At 41.9% G+C, this 19,766-nt stretch overlaps 1 protein-coding gene and 1 long non-coding RNA gene across 2 annotated transcripts in view; one reads left to right on the top strand and one right to left on the bottom strand.

Annotated features, from left to right (window-relative positions):
* The window catches only part of ADGRV1 (adhesion G protein-coupled receptor V1), a 517,649-nt gene that overhangs the window by 144,205 nt on the left and 353,678 nt on the right, over positions 1–19,766 (top strand). Inside the window, exons 55-59 of the mRNA XM_084801946.1 lie at positions 3,188–3,443; positions 7,443–7,645; positions 9,305–9,481; positions 9,789–9,971; positions 17,729–17,908. Coding sequence (XP_084658072.1) covers positions 3,188–3,443; positions 7,443–7,645; positions 9,305–9,481; positions 9,789–9,971; positions 17,729–17,908 — 999 coding nt within the window. The remainder of the gene's footprint in view (positions 1–3,187; positions 3,444–7,442; positions 7,646–9,304; positions 9,482–9,788; positions 9,972–17,728; positions 17,909–19,766) is intronic.
* The window catches only part of LOC311609146, a 1,107,741-nt gene that overhangs the window by 1,086,777 nt on the left and 1,198 nt on the right, over positions 1–19,766 (bottom strand). The gene's annotated exons all lie outside the window — the stretch shown is intronic.

The raw sequence follows: 19,766 nt of genomic DNA, 5'->3' as shown, positions 1-19,766 counted from the left end.
GAGTTTAGCCATCTAAACACTGGATGCTGGCAAGTTACAATATACTGCGATACAATTTAAGGCTAGGTCTGTTATTCTTTTTTTTTTTTTTTTTCTATAAGAGAAAAACTGTCTATGAACCCATAAATGAACGCTTTTGGTTGAGTTAACCAAATTGCATTAGATTATCAGAAAGATAAAATGAGCCAAACAGGGAATGGAAACAGTGTCGAGGCAGAGGAAAAGCAGAAACAGTACTTACAAACAAGTCAGGGAAATAGGTGTCTGTACAGAAAGGTCAATGAAAGCCGTGGACTCAAGCAGTTCCCATTTGCCGTTGATAGACTCTGAGGTTGGTAACTGTGGGCAGGAAGCTTACATGGATTAATCGTATGGAAGTGAGGAGGGCAGGAACATGGAGAGCGAAGCAACTGCAGTTCCAGTGGAGGTCAGTTCTGGGGGAGAGCTCCTGTCTAAGCTAGTCCTCGGCTGCCATCCCAGGCTCAGGGCTGAGGCATTCTTCACTAGGGCCCCTCTAGGTGGGGGCTGACTGTGATGGAGATCATTTGCTAAAGCTAAGGACTGACTCCAAAGTAAACTCCCGAATCTTCTGCTCCCAATGGTTAAGGGCGCATCAGCCACAAGCAGGGGTCTGGGCAGAGGATCGCATTATCCTCCACGCAGGTTAGCATAAAATCGATGGCTCTGTTTCAGAAATGTAATCAGGATGACCAAAGGGACAGTTGACTCACCAAAATGGCTCAAGGAGCCTTTTGTTAACTACTTTTAAGAAGTATAACCACGGGGGCTAGAGAGATGGCTCAGGGGTTAAGGGCACTGACTGCTCCTCCAGAGGTCCTGAGTTCAATTCCCAGCAACCATATGGTGGCTCACAACCATATATAATGTGATCTGATGCCCTCATCTGGACTGCAGGTGTACATGCAGACAGAGTACTGTATACATAATAATAAATAAATAAATCTTTAAAAAAGAGAGATAAAAAAGAAGTATAACTTCACTGAACCCCTGTTTTTGTGGGATTTCATAGATGAGTATTTTGCCCAAATATTTTCTCAATAATCACTAAAAGGGGCTTTTATGGCATTATCACCTGGAAAAATATGTGTGACAGTTCAACATTTCTAGGTTCTTATTATTTCAAAGTGATACTTCAATGTATTAAGGATGTTTTAGCGGTCTCTTTATTTAACACTTGTTCTACATAAATTACCCGAACCACTGCTTGTATCTTGGTTTCTGTATGCATTGAAGTATATTTCTCTAGTTTATCATGTGAATATGATTAAAAGCTAAAAATTTAACTGCCTGTTTCCTTGACATTTGAAAGTTAGTATTTGTTCTTTTTTTTTTTTTTTAAACTTTATTGATTCCTTGCAAATTTCACCTCATGCACCCCAATCCCGCTCATCTCTCCGTCCTTTTGTGTCCACCCTCTGCTTTTGCAACCTCACCACCCTCCAAAAGAAAAATAAAATTTCATTGTGGAAGCTGTCGTGTGTCACAGTGTGCCCCACGGGGTACCATTTTGTCTACATTTCTTTGCTTGCAGATGTTCATTGCAACGAGTCATTGTTCTGGTTCGAGGCCTCTGGCTTCTGCTGCACTGTCCACACTGGATCCTTGCTGGGAATCCGAGTGGTGAGGGGAGGAAGGGTATCTCTCCCCTAGCCCACACCACTGCATGGCAGATACGTTGTGTGACCGGCTCCTGTACACTCATCATTCCTTTGAGGCCAGTTCACCTGGCCCCCCTCAGGGCAGTGGTGTGAGAGAGGGAGAGTTGCCGTCTTGACCCTTGACTCCTGCAGTAGGTAGGAGAGCTGGAGAGCTGGCCATGCCTTTCACCAGCTGCAGCACAAGGGCAGAGCCGGCCCTCCACCTTGCCTGGGCAGGACAGAGAGCTTGCTCTGGTTGTAGGAGTTGTAGATTAGTCAGCCCTGAGGGCACAGGAGTGGGAAAGCTGTCCCAGGCCCTCACCTGCTGCAACACTCAGGAGAGCAAGCCCTGAGAGCAAGCCTTGCCTGGGCTTCACAAGATTTGGCCCTGCAGGCATGGACATGGGTGAGCTGGCCTCAAGGGGTGAGAGTTGGCTTGGCCAGCTGGCAATGTGGTGGTGTGGGTGAGGGAAGGATGCCTTACCCTTCCTGCCTTCCTTACCACCTGCAGCAGGCAGGAGAGCTGGCCGCAGGATCACGAGAGCATGAGAGCGGGCCCTGCCCCTCACTGGCAGCATCACTCAAGAGTGCAGACCCTGCACCTCGCTGGGCAGCGCAGTAGAAAGAGTTATTTTTATGTTATGTATGTATTGGTAGATATTTTTTATAAAGGGGTCAACAAAGCAGATGCTTCAGATTTTATTTACTGTCTTTGTTTCCCCTTTGTAATAACTACTTGCTTTTGTAGCCCGATTGTGTCAGGTAATATAAAGCAGTTATTATAGGTAGTGAGTGTTTAGTCAACTGGGTTTGGCTGCATCCCCAAAAACACTTCATGTACATAGATTGGGTTTAGCTCATAGGAGAGGTGGAAGCCTGGACCCCAGTGAAAGTTTGCATAATTGATCTGTAAATGGATATGAGGATGGATGTTGTAGGAATGACGTCCACAGTGAGTGAATCTCTGTTAGCAAAGACTCCTGTCAGCAAATTTGAATTTGACATCAGACAAAGAACCAGAGGGGGGGGGGGAGTGGGGAAAGGGAGGCCTTGCCTTGCGTCCCTTCTCTTTCTCTTCTTTCTTTTGAATCAGTCTTCATTGCTAAACGGTACATCCATTTGTACTACCAATTACTGCAAAATTTTTGTAGATTAAAAACATTTAAACTGGTAAACAACTTTCTATTATCTAGAGATTTATATATGGTACCAACTAAGAATCCTGAGAGACTTTGTCCCTTATATTATAATGAACAGTAGACACCAAGATTTGATAATTTGGATACAAGTATTAACTCAAGTTTTTGAAATGCTTTAATTTTTTTCAATCTTCTAGTTTTAATATGAAAGACATTTAATTTGTTTGAAAAACATTATGTTTTAGAATCATCTTTGGTTTATAAATTGTGGTCATATTAAAGAAAATAAGAAACTGACATTTTTTGTGACATGATTTTAATATGCCACGAGATAACTGCTTCATATTAACTGTCACGGTATAAGCAAAACTGTGTCTTTTTAATTTTTAGATTTCATTCGCAGAGGACCAGGCACTGTCTACAATCACTCTGACTGTTCTTGCGGATGATGAGCCTGAGTTATCTGAGTCTGTGATTGTCACACTCACCAGGGTTGTCACAGAGGGTGTTAAAGATCCACTGAAAGGTGCTACTGTTGACCGGAACGGAAGCACATCCCTGCTCACCATCCTGCCCAGTGACTCTCCCTATGGTGTGGTGGGATGGCACACCGATTCCCTCTTAACGAGAGTGCCAGAGCCCAGAGGTAAGTGCTGGTAAAGATTTTTTAGGTTCTAAGAAAATGTTTCTGGATATGTTAATTATAATATTCGAAAGGAATGTATATTCCTTTTTAAATGTGACTTTCTAGCCGGGCGTGGTGGCACATGCCTTTAATCCCAGCACTCGGGAGGCAGAGGCAGGTGGATCACTGTGAGTTCAAGGCCAGCCTGGTCTACAAAGTGAGTCCAGGACAGTTAAGGCTACACAGAGAAACCCTGTCTCGAAAAAAAAAAAAAACCCCAAAAAAAAGTGACTTTCTGTTTGATAGGCTATACTCCTTTCAAATTTATTTTAAGATTTACAACTACGGAATCACTTTGCAGTAATGTTTACTAAAATATTTTTAATTTCTCAAAGCATGCTTTTTATAAAAGAAATGTTAATTTTAAGCTGCTTTGGTAGCAAAGATTGTGTTGAATGAGTTTTGCCTCCAGTCCCCAAGCTCCTGGAATAATGACTCAAGACTTTTTATACACAGTTTCCCTTCTATTTTGTTGCTTTCCAAACTCAATCAATCAGATGCTTGCGGCTTCTCAGTTTGCATCTCAAGCTGCCCTTAGTCACACCCCAGCTGTTTTCTGCTGTGCAGGCCAAGCCTCCCGCCAGACAGGAAGGGGTAGGCCCCATGCTACCTTAGTATCCACTAGCCACCACTGCAGTGGCTGGCCTAGGAAACTTGGTCTTTGCCGTCTGTGAGTCCCTGCACTTGCCTAAGAGACTGCTGTTCAGCCCTAGCTTGTTGAGCCAGCTGTTCACAGGCCCTCCACCACAGGAGTTTTTAAAGGGGCTGCGCCTGGCTTTCTTTCTTTCCTTTTTAAAATTTTAATGTATTATAATTTATTTAGATTGCATCCCAATTGTTATCCCCAGTCCCACCCTCCCTCCTTCCACCCTACTCCCCTCCCCTAGACCTCTGACAGCAGGGTACCTCCTCCCCCACCATATGATCACAGGCTAACAGGTCTCATCCAGAGAGCCTGCTTCCCCTTCCTCTGAGTGCCACCAGGCCTCCCCACCAAAGGGAAGTGGTCAGATAAGGGGCACCAGAGGTCATGTCAGAGTCAGTCCCTGCTCTCCACACAACTATGGAGAATGAACTGTCCATTGGCTAGATGGGAACAGGAGGTCTGGGTTCACTGCATGCGTTGTCCTTAGTTGGTGCAACAGTTTGTGCAGGCTCCCCTCGGTCCAGAGCCACCAGCCTTGATGGTGTCTCCTTGTGGGGCTCCTGACCCCTCTGGGTCCTTCCATCCCCCGCCCCCCCTTCAGCACTCTGCCCAGAGTCCAGCAGGGAGTTCCAGCACCTTTCCTGATCTCCAGCTGGGTGCAGTCTCTCAGAGGACATCTGTGTTGGGCTAATATCCACTTATAAGTGAGTACATACCATTCGTGTCTTTCTGAGTCTGGGTTACCTCACTCAGGATGATCTTTTCTAGTTCCATCCATTTGCCTGCAGATTTCAAGATTTCCTTGTTTTTAATAGCTGAGTAATATTCCATTGTGTAAATGCACCAGTTTCTTTATTCATTCTTTGGTTGAGGGACATCTAGTTTGTGTCCAGATTCTGGCTATTACAAATAGAGCTGCTGTGAACATAGTTGAGCAAATGTCCTTGTTGTGTGGTGGAGCATCTTTTGGGTATATGCCCAGGAATGATATAGCTGGGCCTTGAGGTAGCACTATTCCCAGTTTTCTGAGAAAGCTCCTGATTAATTTCCAAAGTGGTTGTACACATTTGCACTACCAACATCAATGGAGGAGTGTTCCCCTTTCTCCACATCCTCGCCAGCATGTGCTATCTCTTGAATTTTTGACCTTAGCTATTCTGGTAGGTGTAAGATGGAATCTCAGAGTTATTTATCAGAAGATGGAAAGATCTCCCATGTTAGTAGATCGGGATGATTGACATAGTAAAAATGTCTATCTTACCCAAAGCAATCTACAGATTCAGTGCAGTCCCTATCAAAATACCTACACAATTTTTTTTACAGACCTTGAAAGATCAGTTCTCAACGCCATATGGAAAAACAAAAACCCAGAATAGCTAAAACCATCCTGTACAATAAAACATCTTCTGAAGGAATCCCCATCCTTGATCTCAAGCTGTACTGTAGAGCAACAGTAATAAAAATGGTGTGGGACTGGCATAGAAATAGGCTGGTTGATCAATGGAATCGAATCAAAGACCCAGAAATAAACCCATACACCCACAGACACTTGATAATTTACAAAGAAGCTGTGCCCGGCTTTCTAATCTGTCTCCCGTGACTGGAACTCTTGGCTTAATGCCTGAATCTTTTGTCCTAATCTTGGATTACCTGCCTGACAGTGGACAGCATATGTAAAAGGAATATGATTATTAATGTATACAGAGAATAATACCGCTGCAGTTTTCTTTAACCTAGCTAGTTCCCACATCACGCCACAGAGAGACTAAGATTTATTTAATTAGGATTGAGAGCCCAATACCTGGTATTATAAACTATTTAACTGTCTAAACTAATCTATGTACCTCCCAGCCCAAATTCCCACAGTCCTTGCGTCTTTGTTGTCCTTCTCTGCTCCAGCTCTTTTCCCCTGGACCTCTCCTCCTCAGACCCCCCCCCCATTTCCTCTCTCTTTTTCCTCCCCTGGGTGGAGTCGGATGCCCTACCCTACTCTCTCTGTCACCTTGCCTTGCCTGTTCCAGCTTTTATTGACAAGGCTGCGAATAAATGAGAGCAATGTTTACACAAATGGGTGACAGGAGATTCTTAGCAGAAACATTGCAAAGCATGTCTGGATTGGAACCAAACAATGGGGCAGAGAAATTAGCATTTGAATGAGCAAGGGTAAACTTCACACAGTGCACAATAACATGCTAACAGGATTGGCCTTTACTTTCATTTGAACTGTTTCTTTACTTGTTTGCATTCCACACTCAGATTTCCTCTGTATTTTCACTAGGTTCAGGGAACAGTCAGCAAAACTGTGAGACGGACTTGGTGCTGGAGGTGTTAATTCTGTTCCCTCAAACAGGAACTGGAGGGATTTCACCCTGTGATATGTATGCCAGCCAGTCCTTACTGCCTTAGAGTGCTGAAATGTTTACCTAAGTAACTACTGATTTCTTCTGTTGAATAAACATTCTAATAGGTTATGATCAACCAACCTATTAAAATAAAATGTTATATACAACTTGTATTTATAATGAACCGACAGGATGGCTTGAAATGTTTAGATTAAAATAATGGACCAACTGACTTCAGATTCCTTTTAATCACAGAGCCGTTGGGAAAGTGGCATGTGTAATATGCGCGAGCCCATAACTGTCCATGCAAGATCCAAAACAATAGACTGTGATAAAATAATTTTCATTCAATTAATATTTCTGAAACATAACGACTTGTAGGGATTGCGTTCTCCCCTTTTGAAAATAAACACAATCATTAGATGCGTTTAGACCGGTGAGGATATTAATAAACCTTTTAGACATTTATGTGACAAATTATCTTAATCTATTTAATGAAAAAAAAAATAGGTTCTCGGAAACACTTTCGACCTTGTGATTGACACCTCACTGTAGAATTTCAAATCTTTCTGTCAGCGGTTAGTAGTAAATTATGATGGTATATTTAAGTACTCATTTTTGAGGAATTTCTGAGTCTTACGCAACAACTGCTGCCTGTGCTCTGCACCTATATATTCACTTCTGTAAGACTTCTATCAGATCTGCATCAAGTGTATGACACAGAAAGCATAGGAGGCCACATGGTAGGGACAGAGGGACGAAAGCTGATGTAATGCAAGAGTGGATTATGATTTTGAGCACAATTTTGGGAACAGTGGAGACAGAAATATAGAAAACTCCTCCGCAGGCTGCTCTCTTTATGCTAGCCCCACGTCCTTAACTGTCCAGAGAGTGGATTCCACCACGAGTGCTTGCAGCAGCATCGGCAGAACCCAGAACAGCATATTAACTCGAGGCACGTTTATCTCTTAGAGAACGTCACCGTTGTTAAGTTACGTATTGTTCGAGACAAAGGACTATTTGGGGACGTTTCCATTCATTTGATAGCGAAACCCAATTTCTTACTGCACGTCAATAATCAAGCTACTGAGAATGAAGATTATGTGTTCCAAGACACAGTAATAATAATGAAGGAAAACACAAAAGAGACTCATGCTGAAGTTGTCATTTTGCCAGTAAGTATAGATTATAATAAATATGTAAGTTAAACTAATGTGCTTTTAACCATAATCCTGAAATTCTCTAATTGTTAGAAATTATTAAAATGTGCTTTAAGAGCTGGGTGTGGTGGCACGGTGCACGCCTTTAATCCCAGCACTTGGGAGGCAGAGGCAGGTGGATCGCTGTGAGTTCAAGGACAGCCTGGTCTACAGAGCGAGTCTAGGACAGCCAAGACTACACAGTGAAACCCTGTCTTGAAAAGCCAATAAAACCAACAACCACCACCACCACCACAACAACAAAAAACCCTAAACCAAAAAAAGCCCACATGCTTTTAAGTACAAATATGAAAATTTTCCACTCAAATATTTTATTAATGGATGGGAAAATGGCAAGTGTATTTATTATATTTGTTTTAGATTGGGAATGATTTGAATGCATTTGAAATCCTGCCTTTTGATTGATTGGCCATATGACACAGATAATTGGTTAATTGCCTTAATAACTGAATCAATTAAATCTCCAAGTCAATCTAGTTATTTTTATTATTTGATTGGCAGGGGAGAATTTTCACATTGTGATCCAATGGCTTCAATACAGATGGACATTTAGGTGGGTTAGGTCTGAATTTGCTGACTACATTCACTGCCTCTTCCTCTTTCTGTCTAAAGAAGAAAGGGAGCTAGGAAAGCAGAGACACAGAGAGAAAACAGCTGGATACACCTGAAATGTGCATAAGAAATCAAAGGTGCTGGTACCGGGTTGGTGTCTCATAAGCTATTAGGACTGGGGGTTTGGTCCAGAGCTAACTATTGCCTAGCATCCATGAGGCCCCGTGTTTGGTACGCAGTGTCACAAAGTCTTTAAGTAGTTCATTTATAAATAATAACATGCGAGGTTAATAACAGTATATATTAGACACTCTAAGCACATTGCATGCTGTTAAGTAGATGCAGGAATACTTGTGTCCCTGTTAGTTTGCTGATGTTAGTTTCCTGCCTTGTAGAGGGGACCATGAGAAAAGCACCTAAGGCAGAGAGGAAGTAGGATGGAGCTGCTTTCCTTTCATTTTTCTGTATGGTACTTTACATCTTGGGTTTTTTTTTTTTATTACTTTCACACAAATACAGTGATGCTTTTTCAAAATTAACTAATATTTGCTTATACCTAGATTTACATCTGGAACCACAACTTTTGCAGTACATGTAAAATTTACCTAATTTTCCTGAATTTCTTTTTGGATGTTGTATATGTATAATGTATTCAATAGAGTTAGATCGAAATTGCGGGACAGGATTTTAAACATTTGCCAACACAGTGGTGGGTGTCTTGGAAAGGTCATTATTAGTCTTGAATATGTCATAGGTTCTGAGGATGCTCTGAGAATGTGTTGGACATATTAAAATATGGCAAGAAATCATTTCTATGTGTAACAGGGACACCATTCCTGTATAGGAAATCAGTTCCTTCCTGAAAAATATCAGGTTTACAATGCAAATGAAATGCTTAAAAAAATTCAGTTGGGCACAGGCTGTAATTCCAGCTACCTAAGAGGATTCAGGAGGGTCACTCGGGCCAACACGTTTGAGACCAACATGGCCAAGGAAGCTGGGCATCCTCTCAGGACCCAGACAACTAAGTGAAGCATCCTTTCCCTCCCGTCCCCCTCCCAGGATGAGGATCCTGAACTGGAGGAAGAACTCATCGTCACCATCACTGCAGTGAACCTCTTGAACCCCGACTTCCCAGCAGAGCAGCCACGGGTGCGGAGGCCAAGGATGGAGACGGCGGAGATAGTCATAGAAGAAAATGACGACCCCAGAGGGGTTTTTACTTTTCACATTGACAGAGTGAGACAAAATTTCTCATAATTATAGTAATATAAGGAAAGTTGACCGTTGCTGATTTGGCCTTGGCATTTTTTTGCAAAGTAGTTGGATTTATTTGTAGACATGTGTATAAAAAAAAGCATTCAGTTTGTATTATGGATGACTTTGAGTTCTCTGAGCCAGACCACAGAATCAGACAGTTTTTTTTCATTACATTTCACTCTAAGTTCGAAGCAATTCTTACATATGTGAGACTAATAAGTTCAACAAGATGTTGACTAGGAGTCTTGACCTTCCATCTCCTTTCACACGCTCTTCTTTGTTGAAGGATCTTGGTGGAGTCATTACCGCTCCTGAGGCGCCTCTGCCCTTGAATGTTCTTCAAGTTCCTGTTGTCCGGCTGGCAGGGAGCTTTGGGATGGTAAATGTCTATTGGAAAGCAACACCAGACAGTGCTGGCCTGGAAGACTTCCAGCCGTCTCACGGCGTGCTTCAGTTTGCTGCTGGACAAGTATGTTTATTATGAACAGATTTGGTGGTCTTTTGTTTTGTTTTGGTTTGTTTTGGTTTGTTTTGCTTTACTTCATTTGTAAGCATCTACCAAGTCAACATGCATCAGTGACTGTAAATGAATTCTAGTCTTTTCTTTATCAAATGCAATTTAAGTATTATTAATTACTATATAGCCTGTTAAGCACATGACAAGAATTCTCTTTTTACAGCTTGTAATGAAAAAAAAAAAAACTCGCATGCAGTATATACTGATCAGGCTTCTCCCCTTCCCCACATCCACCCAGATCTTCCCCTCCTCATTTGACTCCACACCCTTCTCTCTCTTCAAAAAACAAAACAAAACAAAAAACAAAAAAACCCCAAACAAACAAAAAGGAACAGAAAGCGAGAAACACATACAAATACACAAAAATAGAAACCAAAACATACAAGCAAAAGACCGATACAAGAAATGAATGTGCAAAGAAAGCACAATGAGACAAAAAGTCTAGAAAAATACCGCTGCGTTTCTTTTGTGCTGAGTGGTAAGTAAGTATAACCCCATGGGACTCCACTGCAGAAACGAATTATCAATTGCAGATGGCGTCTTGGGTGTGGTGGGGGCCCGTGTCCACCTCTCAGCTCTGGGACCCCATCAAGCTTGAACCAATGCAGGTCTTGTGCATGCTGACACTATCCCTGACTTCACACATGCCTCTGCCCTGTTGAGTCTTCTGGAAGATACTCTTTCTTTGGTTTCATCCATCACCTCTGGCTCTTTCAGTCTTTCTGCCTCCCCCTCCCTTTTTTTTTGAGCTCCTCTTCCTGTGAACTAGAAGTTATGTAGTATGATAATAATTGACTTATTGATTCTTAACAAAAGATATTGTCTAAGGCCAGCTTTGACATCACGGGGTAAACTGAGGCAGGCCATAGAGTTGGTGACTGATCACTCAGCAGAGTTTTCTCTGAGGGAATGAAGCTCCATTTACTGGGGCCAGCAAAGTACTACCTGTGGCCAGTGGGAAAGTCTATTGATTTACTGGATCCAGTGAAAAGAAAAAAGAAAGAGGGGCTGGGGTGGGGGGTGGGGAGAATCATACACTCACACACACTTGGCGGATGAAACAAGACAAGCTACAACGAGCAGGCTCTAACAACTGTACATATACAGTACATACATACACACATTTGATGGATGGAGCAAAACTCCGAAGAGCGAGCTCCAACAGATTTATTTTTTTTCTCCTATAGCTTATATTTCCCTGCAAAATCGTTTAAGCAGTGCAAAAATCACAATATGGTTTTCTAACTCAGTTCCGGAAATAATGATTCTGAGACACTATTCTTTATGAGTAAATGCCTAGGCCTTAAGCTTTCTCATTCCCCGACTAGTTTTTAAGTTAAAACACCCATTTATTCTATTCTGTGGGCCACGTGGGCAATTACCTCTCCTCAGATACATGAGTCCATCTCCTGAGAGTCCTGAGATGAATCTCCTGCCTCTGTCTTTTCCCCAGAGTTCCTCCTTCTCTGCCAGATGTCCCGCCTCCTTATTTCCTGCCTCAGCTAATAGGCCATTAGCTTTTTATTGACAGGTGATGCTTCCATACAGACGCAAGAGATTCCTTCTACATGCTTTCATTCTATTTTTCTTTAGGTGAACAATTACAGTGAGTATTCAAAGAAAAAAGATGTTTCCCAATACCCTTACCCGATCAAATGTTTTACATATTATGGGTAAAAAAACCAAATTATTCCCAAGAATCTGAATACATTTTTTTTTAAAGATTTATTTATTATGTATGCAGGGCTCTGCCCACGTGCACACCTGCACACCTGCACACCTGCACACCAGAGCAGAGCATTAGATCTCATTATAGATGGCTGTGAGCCACAGTGTGCTTGCAGGGAATTGAACTCAGGACCTTTGGAAGAGCAGCCCGGGCTCTTAACCTCTGAGCCATCTCTCTAGGCCCAAACCTGCATACATTTGTAACTAAGCAACTTGTTATATAGATTAACAAAGTGTAAGCAAGCAAAGTCATTTGTTTTCAGCCAGTTTCTCTTTACTGGCAGGCTGTAATTTGCAGTTACAAAGAAAGAATCAAGTATTTTTTAAAATCTATCTTAAAAGGTAATCATATAAATATCTTAAAAGAATTACAAATCGGGGCTGGGTATAGTGGCGCACACCTTTAGTCCCACACTTAGAAGGAGAGACAGGCCAGTCTCCGTGAGTTTGAGGCCAGAATGGTCTACAAAGCAAGTCCAGGAAAGCCAAGGCTACACAGAGCAACCCTGTCTCAAACAAACAAACAAACAAACAAACAAACAAACAAACAAAAAACCTCAAAAACCCCCAAAAAAAACCCCAAAAAACAAAACAAAAACAAAAAACAAAAAACCCCAGAAACAAACAAAAATCACAAATATAAGCCTTTATATAAAAAACAATCAGCCATTTCTACTTTTCATCCTCAAGTGCACATCTACTCATTAACAATTTTTATTAAATCATACCAGAAAGCTGAGGGCAGAAATGGGTCCAAGAAATTAATCATCCCCTTGATCAGCAGCCCAGATTCAGCGAGAGAGTCACGTCAGCCACTGCTAATTTGGGCCACTGTTCTTGTACCCTAAGCTCAAAGTTCCTCTATCAACTATTAGGAGTGTGCCTTTCTGAACTTTAAATTCAGGGAGGAGCTGGGAGGCCCTTCAGAGTTTTCATACCATTCACATACGTTATGACCGATGTGGTGATTGTGAAGACAAAAATCAGAGCCAACTCTACAACAGCATAAAGTCTTCAGGATGTGTAGTCTTCAGGGCTTTTTCTTTTCAAGGCACACCCGTCATGGCTTTGCTAAAGGGTGGGCCACATTCCATGAGTTTTAAAGCTGTTTTGCTATTCCTCCTACATGGCCCTCGGCAAAATGTTTTTTAATGCCCGATTCACTATTCTGTTCCTAGTTTTATTTTCTTTATTAATTTCATTTCCTAGTATTTATAAACTGATATTGCTTTACTTTCAATTTATGATCAGAACAGTTGCAGGTTTATATAGTGAATTAGTTACATTAGTTACATAATTGTCATTACTCTCTCGTCATCCCCCGGCCCCCCCTGCACTAAATCTTTTCTTCCTGTGGAGTCGTTGTGTCTTTGCCTGTTTGCGACTCACCAAATTTCCATAGGTTGCTCGTTTGAGCACGGGTGGGGGGTTACTTCCTGGAGCACGGGCTACTTTTCACTGGCTGCAGCACTGAGGAGTGCACAGCCTCTTGCCCATCAGCCATTAATTGCCTAGTGCCTCAAAGAGGGTTGGGACTTCATGAAATGTTCCTGGTCCTAATCTTGTGGAGGTCTTGTGCACACAATCCCGTCTTCAGTGAGTGCGTGAGGGCAATAGCTACGCCATGTCCGGCATCTTTCTGTGGCATGCCTTCTTATCCTCTGGCTCTGAAGAGCTTTCTGCCTCACTCTCCCATCATGTGCCCTGAGCTTTGAGGAGGGGATATATATGCTCTCTATAGGGCCACACCTTCTATTAACACTTGTTCTTGCTGTTTTGACCAATTATGAGTCTTATGTGGCTGCTGCCTGCGGGTTTTTTTCTTTTTTAAACGTTTTATAAAAAATTTTTTTAAAAGTTTTATTTATTTAGTCATTCATTCATATTACATCTCAATTGTTATCCCATCCCTTCTATTTTTTCTTTTCTAAAAATTTATTTATTTATTCATTCATTCACATTACATCTCCATTGTTATCCCATCCCTTGTATCCTCCCATTCCTCCCTTCCTCCCATTTTCACCCTATTCCCCTCCCCTATGACTGTGACTGAGGGGGACCCCCTTCCTCCCCCTGTATATGCTCATAGGGTATCAAGTCTCTTCTTGGTAGCCTGCACTTTTTTTTAAAGATTTATTTATTTATCATATATACAGTATCTTGCCTGCATGTACACATGCTCGCCAGAAGAGGGCACCAGATCTCATTATAGATGGTTGCAAGCCACCATGTGGTTGCTGGGAATTGAACTCAGGACCTTTGATAGAGAGCAGCCAGTGCTCTTAACCTCTGAGCCATCCCTCCAGCCCACTGCCTGCAGTTTTAAGAAGCTTCCTGGTGAAAGATTGAGAGCAGGACTAGCCCATGGGTATTGGGTATACACATGGGTGCCTAGGGGGGCACCTTAACGTCCCTCTTTAGCAAAACAGTAGTAATAGGTTCTCCTACTCAAGGCCACAACTGTAGGCTCTTGAACAGGCGTTGAATGCCAGTCATGTGTCCTGTCCTGGGGAATGTGCCTCAGATGGCTGGTCCCTTCATAATCCCAGCAGTATTTCATCAGCCAGATGCCTACTGTGCGACAGTGCCACAGCTAGCTGCGTTTCCTTCAGGGCAGGACTGTGGAGAGCTCTTCTTCCCAAGCAGTCTGCACTGCACCTTCTCCTCCTACCGTGAAAGCTAGCCAGCGGGATGGATTTCCTGTTCTGTAGCAGCGTGATTTCTGTGTTCTGTATCCACGGCATATGGCTGATGTCCGTCAACCCATTCGTACCATCCATTTGTGGTGGGCAACCAAAACCAGCGGTGATAGGCTGTGTTGTTTGGGGGTCCTCCCTAGCCAGCAGCTTGTAGGGAAGGTAGCCCACACCTGGTGCTGGAATTTGTAGTAACTAAGGACGCATATTGCTCACCCACACTGAGTATGTTACATCATTTAATAAGCCTAGAAAAAGCAGATTCTTAACATTTCCCCCTATGTTCCCACCTTTCCTTCCTCCTCCTCCTTCGTGCCCCACATCTCTCCATTCTTAATCCTTCCCTCCTCCCGTCTTACATGCGCTCTTTTCTTGTTCCTCTCACGTCTCTTTCCCTCCCCCTCTAACAGTTCCTTTCCTTCTACTGCCTTCTAGAACAGGCCACTCCGTGTTAAACAACACACTGCTTGGAGAATCTGAAATGAGGAGAATATACAGAGTTCACCTTTTTTTTTGGCCTGGACCATCTCACGCAGTATTCTTTTAGTTCTGCAGGCCGTGTTTGTGCTGCACGTTTCCACTATGCGTCGGCTGGTAGATGCCTAGGCAGGTCCTACTTCCTGGCCATTGTGGATTGGGCAGCAATGGATGCAGATGGATGGGCGTCTCTGCTGTATGACGTAGGCAGAGCCTTTGAGGTGTATGTATGTCTGCGTCATATGGTAGAGCAATTTCTAGCGTTTTGAAGCCCATCTACACTGCTATGGTTTCTAAACCACTTTACACGCCTAAAAACAGTACATATGAGTTCCTCTAAAAACAGTACATATGAGTTCCTCTTTTCCCACATCTCCACAAGCACTTATTATTTGCCTTCTGTTATAGGCATGCTGATTATAGAAAGATGAAATCTCCCAAGTAGTTTTATTTACTTATTTTTTTAAAGATTTATTTTATTATTATGTATACAGTGTTGTCTGCTTGTTTACCTGCAGGCTAGAAGAGGGCACCAGGTTACATTATAGATGGCTGTGAGCCACCATGTGGTTGCTGGGATTTGAACTCAGGACCTTCAGAAGAGCAGGCGGTGCTCTTAACCAACTGAGCCATCTCTCCAGCCCCTCCAAGTAGTTTTAATTTGTATTTTCCTGGTGGTTAAAGCATTTATTCTTTGTTTCCTGGTGGTTAAAGCATCTATTCTTTATGTCTACTGAGAATTCTCAGGTGCAGACACTTCAAAGTAGAGAGCTCGTAGTATGTGAATCCTTCCTGCTATTTAAAACTTGATTTGTAATCAAAGAGGAAAATGATAGAATAGGAACAAAATTGTCCAGATTTGGGAAAGTTGGGTAAATAATATTCTAGCTTTAGGTTAAGCAATCAATAAATATAAGTTATTTCCCCAGTGTTACTAGTTTTGTAAGCTGGGCCCCTTGAATAAGTACAAATAGGACAGTTTTGTAATTAGAAAAAAAAAATCTTTGTCTCGGTCTCTCTGTGTATATGTGTGTGCGCACATACACACATGCATGTTTGTGCATGTGTGTATGTGTGCATGTGTGTGTATCTCTGGCTGTGTGTGCCACAGCATGTGTGTGGAAATTAGAGGAGAGCATCATGTGTTTATCCTTACATTCCATCTTCTTTGAGACAGGATCCCTCATTCACATTCGCTACCAATGGCAAGGTAGCTGGCCTGTGCGGTTCTGTGGGTTCTCAGTTCCCTGCCTCTCTCTTTCCTTAGGGATGCCTGGATTACAGGACCATGTTACCGTAGCTGAGCTATTTTCCCAGCACACGTCCTTACTTAGTAAATAAAATAGAAAGGCGTGTGAGCCACCAGCATGTTCGTAACTTGTTCAGTAGCAGAAACTACCCACGTTTAGCCTGACTTTTGCCTGTATAGAGTTACATAGCATGTGCCAAGTCTGGGGTGCTGCGATGCTAAACAATACATGCACATCTAGACTTCCTATGCGCAAAAACCTAGTATGGTTAACGATTGTTTATTAAAGTCAGAACTTGAATTGTTTCCTACCAAGCCTGGGCCGAGGGTGACACAAGTGAAGAGGGGATTTTTATATTAAAGCAGTCGCAACTTAATCAGCTTTTTTTTTTTGCCGAAGCAGCTGGACTCCTGGCATTTTCTTTGGAGCATGAACTTGAACTCTCCTTGTTTACCAGCATTCTGTAGATCATTGTTTTTTAAACTTCCTAACACGGGCAAGGGGTGGGGGTGGGGGGAAATATCCCGTATTGTATAGTACATGTTAAAGTATGGCCATTGTAACAAGCTGTGGTCTCATTTGATTTTGTTTAAGCTTCTGTGTGCCTGGGTGTGGCTTCTTGATCTTTCGCTTGCCCCCATTGTTAAATGTTTTAGATGGGAAATTTATTTTATGATCTATGCATCGAAGTACTGCATCTTAGGTAGATTGTACAGACGAAGATTTTAACGTGAAGAGGTAGGCAGAGTATTTTTGTGATCACGTATGAAATCACAGGCTGGGCCCAGTTTTATTTAATATTTATTAAATGTTTTACATAGACCCCAATGAGTCTGGTTATGAGTCCTGATTATACGTACTTTTTTAACAGTTGAAGTTTTCATCCCTTTCTCCTTGCCAGTTTGATTGAAGAAGTCAGAATGTTTTTGAAAGATTTAGTTTTATTTTATATGAGTGTGTGTGGGTTGGTGCATGTGTGGGGAGGTTCCCGAGGAAGCCAGATTCAGGCATCCGATCCTCTGCAGTGACAGGTGACTGTGAGCCACCTGACTTGGGCCTGGCTGGAAGCCACCTTGGGTTCCTTCCAAGAGCAGTGGGTGCTCTCCACCACTGAACTGCGGCTCCAGCCCAGAGTGATGGCTTATGGTCCCATTTCCTGTCACACAATATTAATATTGGGTACACTGGGTTTTACGCTTGTGTGGTGGTTGTTAGAAACTGCATGCAGTTGAGAAATTTTTGCTTAAAAATCCATTAAATTTTATCTCACCAATAAAATAGCCTATTTTATTAAGTATGCAGTTTGTTTATCTTGAAAACAATAGATTTTACATTTCTTACTTTGTAGAGAACATATATATATATATATATTATTTTAAATGTATTTTGAACGTCATATGCAAAAACCTATGTTTTTCTTTTCTATTGTGTTTTGTTTCACTCATCTAAAATAATGAATAAAATAAGAGGAACCGTTATTATTACATTCTGTCTTTCCCCTTTTTCCCTTCCCCCTCCCGAATCTTCCTTTCCTCCCCTCCGCCCCTTTGTTTCATAGGTCGCTGCACCGATAGAAATAGCCATAACTGATGATGCTGAATTTGAGCTCGCAGAAACATTCAGCGTCTCCTTAGTGAGTGTGGCTGGTGGCGGCCGACTAGGCGATGATACCGTGTTGACTGTTGTCATCCCATCGAATGATTCTCCGTTTGGAATATTTGGATTTGAAGAGAAGAGTGTAAGTTAAATACAGCAGGGGCCTGCTTTCCCCAGCTTTTCATGTAGTTTTCCGTCGAACAGTATCTTGAATCTTTGCCCTGAAGCTTTTCATGACCGTTCACTTGATGAGCCTCTCCTGAGGGTTGGTTTGAGTAGGCCACTGCTGTAGGAAACACTCCTCCATGCTATGTACACGATTAGGTATAAGACGTAGCAAGAGCTTGTCACACCGGGCGATCTCAGCATTCATTTTTATTGCTTGTGGTAGACCACGGTGTCTTTCCCATCCGCGCCTTCCGTTTTCTTGCAGCTTTGCTGTCAGAATGCTCTCCTCGTTGAGAGGACTTTCACCACACGTCTCAGGTTGCATCTGATGGGTTGAGCTGGTGACATTTATTGCTATTCACTCATTGTCCTAATGTTTTACCTTGGATTATATTGAGCAAAATATTGGAATATATTCTCTGCTCCCACAGCTCGTGTTTCTCCGTATATCTGCCCTTTTTTTCATTAGCTGTTTTCTTCCAAGATCTGAGAGAGGGAACCGACTTATGATGGATTTTGCCCCTGAGTAGAGCTGAAAAGCTTGACCGGTTGCAAGCATGAGATGTGCAGTTGTCTCTATGTTTGGTGGCATTTCCTACATTAACATTGTCTTATAAACATAAAAGCAGGGAAATCTCTATCATAACAATTATTATGTGGTATGACATATAATTGTTATAAATATATATATATGTATTTTTTTTTTTAAGACAGGGTCTTGCTGTGTTAGCCTTGGCTGTCCTGGACTTGCTTTGTAGACCAGGCTGGCCTCGAACTCACAGTGATAACGCCTGCCTTTGCCTCCTGAGTGCTGAGATTAAAGGCGTGCGCCACCATGTCCGGCTATGAATTTATCTCTTAAAGACAACTCCAAGATGAGATAATCATAAGGATCTTTTGATAATTTATATTTACTGAGAAACTTCTCTGGCTCAGTGCGTCACGACTCACTATCTCATCTCTCAGGTAATCAATCGTTTGTTATGGGCAATATTCAGCAATAAACCAGCTGCTCTGATGCCTTCTTCTTTACCGTTCTCTGGCTGCGAGGCTAGAGCTTTACAACTTGTCTACAAGATCTCAATTTTTCAGATACTTGAAAAATTTAAAACAGCCTAAAAATTGCCTGATGACTTTGTCAGTGTAATTGCGATTTTACAAGAAAATGAGACATTTAAGAGTACAGTTTCGCTATAATCAGGCAAGAAACAAGCAGGCGTCTTTGCTTAGAATAAGCTAACATCTGGGGGACACAAAATGTATAAGATCCTGAGATAAACATCATTATTATCTCATGGCATTTCAAATCACATAATATTTCTTAAAAGATTGGCACATAAAATATTTGTTGGCCTATATGGCACACATGAATATGTAATTTATCTTTTCAGATTTGAGCAGGACTAACTGCTCAAATCTTCACTTGGTAAAAACTTACAAAAATACTTTTGCTTGTAACATTATCAAAGGTGAACTCGGGCATATGAAATCTGTGATTATCAGCCACTCACTCCTCCTTCTATGGAAAGCTAACTGGACACAAATAATTTCAAGGTTTAAAGTTGAGTTTTTCAGTTGGTGAGGACTTTTTGAGGCTGGACATTCAGTTTGTTTAGAAGCTTCTGCATCTCCAGGAACACAAACTGTCTCTATGATTCACAAATAATTGTTGTTATTCATTTTATCTTAATTACTGTTATTAAAATTAGCACTATAAACCTAATTTAAGCACGATTGTAGCATTAATCTACTGACCTCAGGTTACTAATTATGTCACTCTAAAAGTAAAATTAGAACCCAGATCCTGTTGTGATTTTGTTATAACAATGACA

Source organism: Acomys minous, assembly GCF_964271855.1.
Source record: "Acomys minous genome assembly, chromosome: 11".
In the NCBI taxonomy this organism is placed as follows: domain Eukaryota; kingdom Metazoa; phylum Chordata; class Mammalia; order Rodentia; family Muridae; genus Acomys; species Acomys minous.
The sequence above is the reverse complement of the archived record's forward strand: the minus strand, read 5'-3'. Positions and strand labels throughout refer to the sequence as shown.